Source organism: Oncorhynchus nerka, linkage group LG22, assembly GCF_034236695.1.
Source record: "Oncorhynchus nerka isolate Pitt River linkage group LG22, Oner_Uvic_2.0, whole genome shotgun sequence".
NCBI lineage: Eukaryota > Metazoa > Chordata > Actinopteri > Salmoniformes > Salmonidae > Oncorhynchus > Oncorhynchus nerka.
The window spans coordinates 73,510,408-73,519,952 of NC_088417.1; the positions used below are offsets into that span (position 1 = coordinate 73,510,408).

Consider the following 9,545-nt stretch of genomic DNA (forward strand, 5'->3'; position numbering starts at 1 on the left):
AGTCCAGACCACAGCAACTACAGGATAGGAAAAGTCAACATCATTGGGGAGGAAACCTGTTTATTCACAGTTTGGTACATCTATGATATACAAGTAAGCTTGAACAAGTAATGGTGAACTACTATACAGGCGCCTCCCTTTTCCAACTATTCTTGCAGATGTATGAGGTAAAACTGTACGCCATAATACACTGACACTATATCATAAACATTAAATGTTACTTGACAGAATCACTTGTAAAGATCATTTTGAATTATGTACAGTATGCTGTGGGAGATAACTATGACAAACATGCAGAGTGACAATCTAGATAATCAGCATACACACTCAGGTGAGGCAGAATATGAGTGCTTTACAGCTGACAACTTGAGAGGAAGAGAGAATGTGACAGAAAGAGAGAAACAGAGAGGCATATACAGAGACCTCCGTGCCACCCTTGTTCGCTCATCATCCATTGGCCATAATCTCATTTGAGGGATTGGTAGTGTGCGCCTTCAGGGGAGCTGGAGGACATTAAAACAAGCATCAAAACAACACTGGCCTCAGGTAGGACTCTGAGTACTATGGTGCTATAGACTTTTCACAGAACGCTTAGAGAGAGTGTAGCTAACTGAATTACTAAGAGGTGAGAACCCGGGAGAGGGTCAGGGAGAGGAGCATTAGGGAGATGGGTGTGGAGGCAAACCTGAAGTGAAATCAACAGCAGTACCACCTTTAACCTCTCGCAACATCACCTTATCCTGAGCCCTGTCCTCTCTGAGTGTGGAGAGTGAGTGTCTCATCTTTTAGAAGGAGTTGTCAGCGTTGGTCTGTGGCCCTTCCTGCTCCTCTCTGATTGGCTGCTCAGACACCATGCTGAGACAGGTGTTAGTGTTGTGCTGTAATGCATGCTGGGAGAGCAGACTGCTCTGGCGGCCCCGCCCTGTCAGGGGTCTCAGGTAGTCGCGGAGGCGCAAGCGCACCTTGCTGTGCAGCGAGGCGTAGATGAAGGGGTTGTAGCAGGCAGAGCTCATGGCCAGCAGGTGGCAGCACACCTGCAGCAGGTTGACGTGGCGTTTGCCCACCAGAAGGAAGTCCTGGTCCAGGTCCAGTAGCAGATTGAGTACCTGCAAGGGCAGCCAGCAGAAGGCGAAGGAGAGCACAGACAGCACCAGCAAAGAGAAGGTCTTCCTCTTCGTCCTGTTCCAGCGATGCAGGCTGTGGGAGGGCGCCCCAGGGAGACAGCGCTGACGGAGCCGGGCTGTAATGCCGCAGTAGGCCACACTGACCGACAGCAGGGGAAGCAGGTAGGAGGTGAGCAGGATGAAGCAGGAGTAGAGCAGCCTCAGGTGGTCTGAGTCTGGCCAGAACTCCTCACACACCACCAGCTCCAACCCACTGGGACGCAGGTCCAAGTAGCGGGTGTGGAGGGAAGGAGGAGTTGCCAGAAGCAGGGACAGAAGCCACATTCCCACCGCCAGCGCCCCACACCCCCTCAGGGAGATCCTCCTCCTCACAGGGTGAACCACCACCACATAGCGGTCCACAGCGATGGCCGTGAGGGACAGCACAGAGACAAAGACGGTGGAGGTCTGCAGCAGGGGGACCAGGTGGCAGAGCGGCCGGCCAAACAGCCAGCCCTCGGACTCGAAGGCGTAGGAGGCGGTCAGAGGGACACAGCTCAGACACATGAGCAGGTCGCCTGCAGCCAGGTTCCCTATGAAGAAGTTGGTGGCGTTGTGGAGTTTCTTGTCAGCCAGGATGCATGCTAGTAGGAGGGAGTTGCCCACGCAGGCCACGGCCACCAGGAGGCAGTAGAGCGGGATGAACAGAGGGCGGTAGCTCAGCAGTAACTGCAGACCTGAGAACAACTCTACTGGATCACTGCGGTTCAGAGGAGGTACTGCCAGGCTGGCATTGGAGGATTCCCCCACAGATCTCTCCAACAGTGGCTCCATCTCTAACCAGAACTGGTAAATAGAATGGAGATACACACAGCTGTGTGTGAGTGTTTTCAGCCAATCACTGATTTACAATTTGAGAGTTTTTGTTGCAGTACAATAATAAAAAACTAAAGGTGGGATGAAGCTTTCTGAAATTAAAAAACAGAAATATGCATGTAAAGAAATAGAGCAAAGAGCACTATGTATTTTCCTCAATGAGACCACAGTAACTGTTTGATGATTTTTATGGAAATCCTACTATTCAGCATAAAATAATTTCCTAGGAAAGTGATACAACAATATTGGATAAAAACAGCAGTACACAGTTCCATTACTCAAGTGCAATATGGGCAAACGCCAATCTCTTTAACATAGTAATTTGAATTCCTGTTGATTATCCCAGGTAGAGCAACAGCTGTGTCCAATCAAACATACAACAGAACTGCTGGTATTTTAGTTTGATAATCTGGGATTATATAGCTGGTGGAACTGTCCACTGGCTATTTCTGATCGTTATTATTTTAACTGATAAATAGACTTTAAATACATTCCCAATCTATGCCGTTTTCTATTCCAGTGACTGGAATTCTGTTCTATTCTGTTCCATCTATCATTATCTCTATAAAACAAAACACATTTTTGTAGAGACAATAAGAAGTTTAGAGTATTTGCAGTAAATGAGAGTGTACAGTACCTGTGCAGAGGTTTGCGATCCTCTAGTGTAGAGATGAGTGTTCTGTGTTCTCCTCTCTCAGCTCTCTCCCTGATGGCTCCTTTCTGTCTGTCTGTTTGTCTGCCTGCCTGCCTGCCTGCCTGCCTGCCTGTATGTCTGCCTGCCTGCCTGTATGTCTGCCTGCCTGTATGTCTGTTCGTCTGTCTGTCCGTCCGTCAGTCTGTCCATCCATTCAACCTGTCAGTCCTTCACTCTCTTCTACTTGGCTTTGATCTGCGCAGTGTTCTCAAACCTGGAGCAGCTGCCTCCCTCCACTCTGAGTGGGTGTCTGTGTGTGAGAGTGGGTGTCTGTGTGAGTGATTGGGTGTCTGTGTGTGAGTGTGTGAACTGTGTGCTCTCCCCTTACTGCTCTCTCTATCTAACCTCATCAGTGTGCTATCGACACACACCTCATATTACCTGCAAATGTATATATCCATTTTCTATGTGTCTTTCTGTTTCTTGTTTATGGTAGGTTTCTGTCTTTCTGGTATGCTTTATGTAAAGTTCACACACACACACACACACACACACACACACACACACACACACACACACACACACACACACACACACACACACACACACACACACACACACACACACACACACACACACACACACACACACACACACACACACACACACACACACACACACACACACACACACACACACAAAATATGTGAAAATCCACACAGCTCTCCACTGTTGTCCATCTCTGTTGCGTTTCCTTGTAGAGATATTAGGGAGAGGCAATCAGAGCCAAAGACCAGGGGTAAATCCTACAGACCTACACACCACAGTAAACCTTCAGCTGAGAGAGAGTGCTAAGTCACCATACATGTAGAAGCAAAATGCGGCTCTGTACTTTCTATTTTTTCTCACAGACTCCAGCAGTCCAAGCCTGAAGACAGACACAGCCAGACTCATAGCAGTAATCATTAGGAGTAGTATTAGGATGGGAACACAAGGTACTAACATAAAGTCGTTTTTGGAGTGTTTTCAGCAAAACAAAATGACAATCCCATTAACTATAAACAAACCTGACTTCCCCATTCAAATATACTGTAGCCTAAGAGAAGAGTCAGAAGAGAGACTATGGAATGATTTCAGTGCCAACAGAAATTTTATTTGAATAACATAATTTGGAATTTGTATTAAGATATTTCAGTTGAATTAAATATTTTTGAAATTGTAATGCACAAATCAGGGCATTAGAATTTGAAGACATTTGTGGCATAGCCCAAAGCCAGTAGGGTGGTCCAGGTGAATCCTACCCTTGCAACAAAAAAAAGGAATTTCAACAGTATAATGCATGAATTTTGTGCACTTTGAGATTAACATTAAGAGATTAGATCTTTTTCAGGTAATTTGCACCTTCCCACCTACCACAGCAGACACTGCCAGTACTCCATTAGAGTAGCTACTGTGAGTTTCTCTACTCTGGAACACTCTCTACTCTCTACTGATGAGTCAGTCTACATGGAGGGGGTCAGAGACTTCGCAGTGTGGTGTCAACACAACAACTCTCCCTCAACATAAGTAAGACCAAGGACCTGATTGTGGACTATAGGAGAAAGAGGGGAAAGAACACCCCATACACATGGCTGTTGTGGAGCGGGTCGAGAGCTTCAAGTTCCTTGGCGTTCACATCACTAATGATTTATTATGGTCCACACACACGCATACAGTCAGGAAGAGGGCACGGTAGCACCTCTTCCCCTCAGGAGGCTGAAAATATTTGGCATGGGCCCTCTGATCCTCAAAACATTCTACAGCTGCAACATTGAGAGCATCTTGACTGGCTGCATCACCTTGGTATGGCAAATCACCTTGGTATGGCAAATGCACTGCTCTTGACTTATTATTTTTTTATTTTTTTATTTCACCTTTATTTAACCAGGTAGGCAAGTTGAGAACAAGTTCTCTATCCTGATGCCTAGTCACTTTACACTGCCTTCATGTACATATCTACCTCCTCCCTCTGCACATTGATCTGGTACTGCTACTCCCTGCATATAGCTCCGTTCTTCTGTATTTTATTGCATTATATTGTGTTACTATTTTTTTTAAACTCTGCGTCATTGGGAACGGTTCGTAAACAAACATTTCATGGTAAAGTCTACACCAGTTGTATTCAGCGCATGTGACAAATACAATTTGATTTGATTAAATTACTCTTTAACACAGATTTTTTCCACATTTTATTACTTTACAGCCTTACTCTAAAATTGATTAAATAAAAAACATCCCCTCATCAATCTACATACAATACCCCATAGTGATAAGCAAAAACAGGTTTTTATACATTTTTGCAAATTTATTTAAAAAAATAAAAAATACCTTATTCACATAAGTATTCAGACCCTTTGCAATGAGACTCGAAAAACCTTCCAACAGGACAATGACCCTAAGCACACAGCCAAGACAACGCAGGAATGGCTTGTCCAGACCTGAATCCAATCGAGAATCTGTGGAAAGAACTGAAAACTGCTGTTCACAAATGCTCTCCATCCAACCTCACTGAGCTCGAGCTGTTTTGCAAGGAGGAATGGGAAAAAATTCAGTCTATCGATGTGCAAAACTGATAGAGACATACCCCAAGCGACTTACAGCTGTAATCGCAGCAAAAGGTGGCGCTACAAAGTATTAACTTAAGGGGGCTGAATAATTTTGCACGCCCAATTTTTCAGTTTTTGATTTGTTAAAAAAGTTTGAAATATCCAATAAATGGTGTTCCACTTCATGATTGTGTCCCACTTGTTGTTGATTCGTCACAAAAAAATACAGTTTTATATCTTTATGTTTGAAGCCTGAAATGTGGCAAAAGGTCGCAAAGTTCAAAGGGGCCGAATACTTTCGCAAGGCACTGTATATCCACATAATTTTCCTCCCTCATGATGCCATCTATTTTGTGAAGTGCACCAGTCCCTCCTGTAGCAAAGCACTCCCACAACATGATGCTGCCACCCCCGTGCTTCACGGTTGGGATGGTGTTGTTCGGCTCGCAAGCCTCCCCCTTTTTCTCCAAACATAACGATGGTCATTATGGCCAAACAGTTCTATTTTTGTTTCATCAGACCAGAGGACATTTCTCCAAAAAGTACAATCTTTGTCCCCATATGCAGTTGCAAAAACTCGCTCACCATGGTAGCCTGTGAATGCATTTTCCTTTTCAATTATATTATTTTTTGATTGTGCCCTCCACTTTTTTCCATTATCAATATTACGTTACAGTGGTGGAAAAGTACCCAATTGTCATACTTGAGTAAAAGTAAAGATAACTTAATAGAAAATCACTCAAGTGAATGTCATTCAGTAAAATACTACTTGAGTAAGTCTACAAGTATTTTGTTTGAAATATACATAAGTACCAAAAGTACATGCTAAAATATACTGATGTATCAAGAGTAAAAGTATACATAATTTCAAATTCCTTATATTAAGCAAACCAGACAGCACCATTTTCTTGTTTTTATTTTATTTATGGATAGCCAGGGGCACACTCCAACACTCAGACATCATTTACAAATGAAGCATTTGTGTTTAGTGAGTGTCAGATCAGAGGCAGTAGAGATGCCAGGGATGTTCTCTTGATGAGTGTGAATCGGACCATCTTTCTGTCCTGCTAGGCATTCAAAATGTAACTAGTACTTTTGGGTGTCAGGGAAAATGTATGTGGTAAAAAGTACATTTGTTTTCTTTAGGATTGTAGTGAAGTAAAAGTTGTCAAAACTAGAAATAATAATGAACAGATAAGTGGTACTTTAAAGTATTTTTTCTTAAATGCTTTACACCACTCTAGGCAACCTATTCTATTTCATTGAGACCACACATACTGAACTCGCAAGCCCAGCTACGAGAGGAAATATGAAATTAAAGCAGCACATTCTGAGTGGATGAATAATACGATGAACATGTGCTTTTAATACAAAAGGTAGGCTAACCGTTTCCAAATAATCTGCAGGACAACACAAATATTTTCATCCCAAAGTAATCTGTCTGATCGCTTGCTTCCACCTGCAGCATGAAACATTCCAAACGTGCCGCAATGATCTCTGTCGGGATCTAGAGGGAAGACAGCCTGCTACTTTACCTGCTACTGCCTAGCGCAGTATATTGTATTGTCAGTAAACACATTTTTTTATTCAGCATAGCGCAAGTGATTTGTGATTATGGAAACTCATATACAGTGGGGCAAAAAAAGTATTTAGTCAGCCACCAATTGTGCAAGTTCTCCCACTTAAAAAGATGAGAGAGGCCTGTAATGTTCATCATAGGTACACTTCAACTATGACAGACAAAATTAGAAAAAAAATCCAGAAAATCACATTGTAGGATTTTTAATGAATTTATTTGCAAATTATGGTGGAAAATAAGTATTTGGTCACTTACAAACAAGCAAGATTTCTGGCTCTCACAGACCTCTTCTTTAAGAGGCTCCACTGTCCTCCACTCGTTACCTGTATTAATGGCACCTGTTTGAACTTGTTATCACTATAAAAGACACCTGTCCACAACCTCAAACAGTCACACTCCAAACTACACTATGGCCAAGACCAAAGAGCTGTCAAAGGACACCAGAAACAAAATTGTAGACCTGCACCAGGCTGGGAAGACTGAATCTGCAATAAGTAAGCAGCTTGGTTTGAAGAAATCAACTGTGGGAGCAATTATTAGGAAATGGAAGACATACAAGACCACTGATAATCTCCCTCGATCTGGGGCTCCACGCAAGATCTCACCCCGTGGGGTCAAAATGATCACAAGAACGGTGAGCAAAATTCCCAGAACCACACGGGGGGACCTAGTGAATGACCTGCAGAGAGCTGGGACCAAAGTAACAAAGCCTACCATCAGCAAGGGCATTGAAGATGAAACGTGGCTGGGTCTTTCAGCATGACAATGATCCCAAACATACCGCCCGGGCAACGAAGGAGTGGCTTCGTAAGAAGCCTTTCAAGGTCCTGGAGTGGCCTAGCCAGTCTCCAGATCTCAACCCCATAGAAAATCTTTGGAGGGAGTTGATAGTCCGTGTTGCCCAGCAACAGCCCCAAAACATCACTGCTCTAGAGGAGATCTGCATGGAGGAATGGGCCAAAATACCAGCAACAGTGTGTGAAAACCTTGTGAAGACTTACAGAAAACGTTTGACCTCTGTCATTGCCAACAAAGGGTATATAACAAAGTATTGAGATAAACTTTTGTTATTGACCAAATACTTATTTTCCACCATAAATTGCAAATAAATTCATAAAAAATCCTACAATGTGATTTTCTAGAGAAAAAAAAAATCTAATTTTGTCTGTCATAGTTGAAGTGTACCTATGATGAAAATTACAGGCCTCTCTCATCTTTTTAAGTGGGAGAACTTGCACAATTGGTGCTGACTAAATACTTTTTTGCCCCACTGTAATATATATCTATACACAGTACCAGTCAAACGTTTGCACACACCTACTTATTCCAGGGTTTTTCTTTATTTTTTACTATTTTCTACATTGTAGCATAACAATGACAATGACCCAACACACCTCCAGGCTGTGTAAGGACTATTTGATCAAGAAAGAGAGTGATGGAGTGCAACATCAGATGACCTGGCCTCCACAACCACCTGACCTCAAGCCAATTGAGATGGTTTGGGATGATTTGGACCGCAAAATGAAAGAAAAGCAGCCAACAAGTGCTCAGCATATGTAAGAACTCCTTCAAGACTGTTGGAAAAGCATTCCAGGTGAATCCGGTTGAGAGAATGCCAAGTGTGCAAAGCTGTCATCAAGGCAAAGGGTGGCTACTTTGAAGAATCTCAAATATAAAATATATTTAGATTTTTTGTTACTACATGATTCCATATGTTTTATTTTATGGTTTTGATGTCTTCCCCATTATTGTACAATGTGGAAAATAGTCAAAATAAAGCAAAACCCTTGAAAGAGAAGGTGAGTCCAAACTTTTGACTGGTCCTGTAAACTATACCGTCAAAAGGATCGGGGCTGGATCAAAAACATCTGGGGCTCAAGCCCCGGAAGCCCCAATGACGCAAATGTAATAGTTTAATTCACAAATGTAACTTGTATTTCATGATTTGAAAGAGAATTAAATGAATATTGCATTCAGTTTAAAAATGCAATTTAAATGTAATTCATATTCAAATTCAATATTTATATATTCAGTTTCAATATGGTAAATATTGCATTCATTGTCTGTGTATCAAGTTTACAAACTAACATGCAAACTATTTCTATTGGCACTGAAATCGCATAAAAGTTAGTTATCTTTGTGACCTAAATCGGGGACTAGGCTACCCTCAATAAACCCCGTTTCCATTGCCACTAGAAATGACAAATGATGTCATGTTGCTAGGTAGCCAATATGTGACTGCAACTGGCTTTGCTAATTTTGAAGAATTTACCCTGCTGTAACTAACGTTAACGTTACCCCGTACTCCCCCCAGTGCCAGCCAGACTCGGAGCCATGTATTTAGCTTGCCCATTCTAGCTATGTTAGCTAACCAAGCAAACCAGATGACAGAATTGATATAATATAGCTACAGTAGCTAGCTAGCTTTCAATAAGACCTGGTCAGCTAAAATGCCTGCTAGCTCACATTAGCTAGCTAGCTTGTTTCAACTCTGATTTGGTAGCTAGCATTTGAGAGCTGACTGTTCTCATAAATGTGTATTGTGTAGTGCAAAAATGAATGCAGCTATGGTGGTAATTTGTGTCATGTCTGACTACTGCAGTACTGCCTGTCCATGTGCTTAGCTAACAGCAACAAGCCCAGACGAGCTAGCTAAACGTGAGCGTCCAGCAGTGATCTGCTTGGTGGTTGCATAGTAACGTCGTCACCAGCCCAAATTATAATCGAGCTGGGACTAGTTGTGAAACTGGGACTAGTTGTGAAACTGG

At 42.6% G+C, this 9,545-nt stretch overlaps 1 protein-coding gene across 1 annotated transcript; it reads right to left on the reverse strand.

Moving 5' to 3' along the window:
• Window positions 1-770: 770 nt before the first annotated feature.
• LOC115104695 (prolactin-releasing peptide receptor-like) lies at window positions 771-1,937 on the reverse strand. Its single transcript, XM_029626046.1, has one exon. The coding sequence runs from the start codon at window positions 1,935-1,937 to the stop codon at window positions 786-788; it is 1,152 nt and encodes a 383-aa protein (XP_029481906.1). The 3' UTR covers window positions 771-785.
• Between the last annotated feature and the right edge of the window lie 7,608 nt (window positions 1,938-9,545).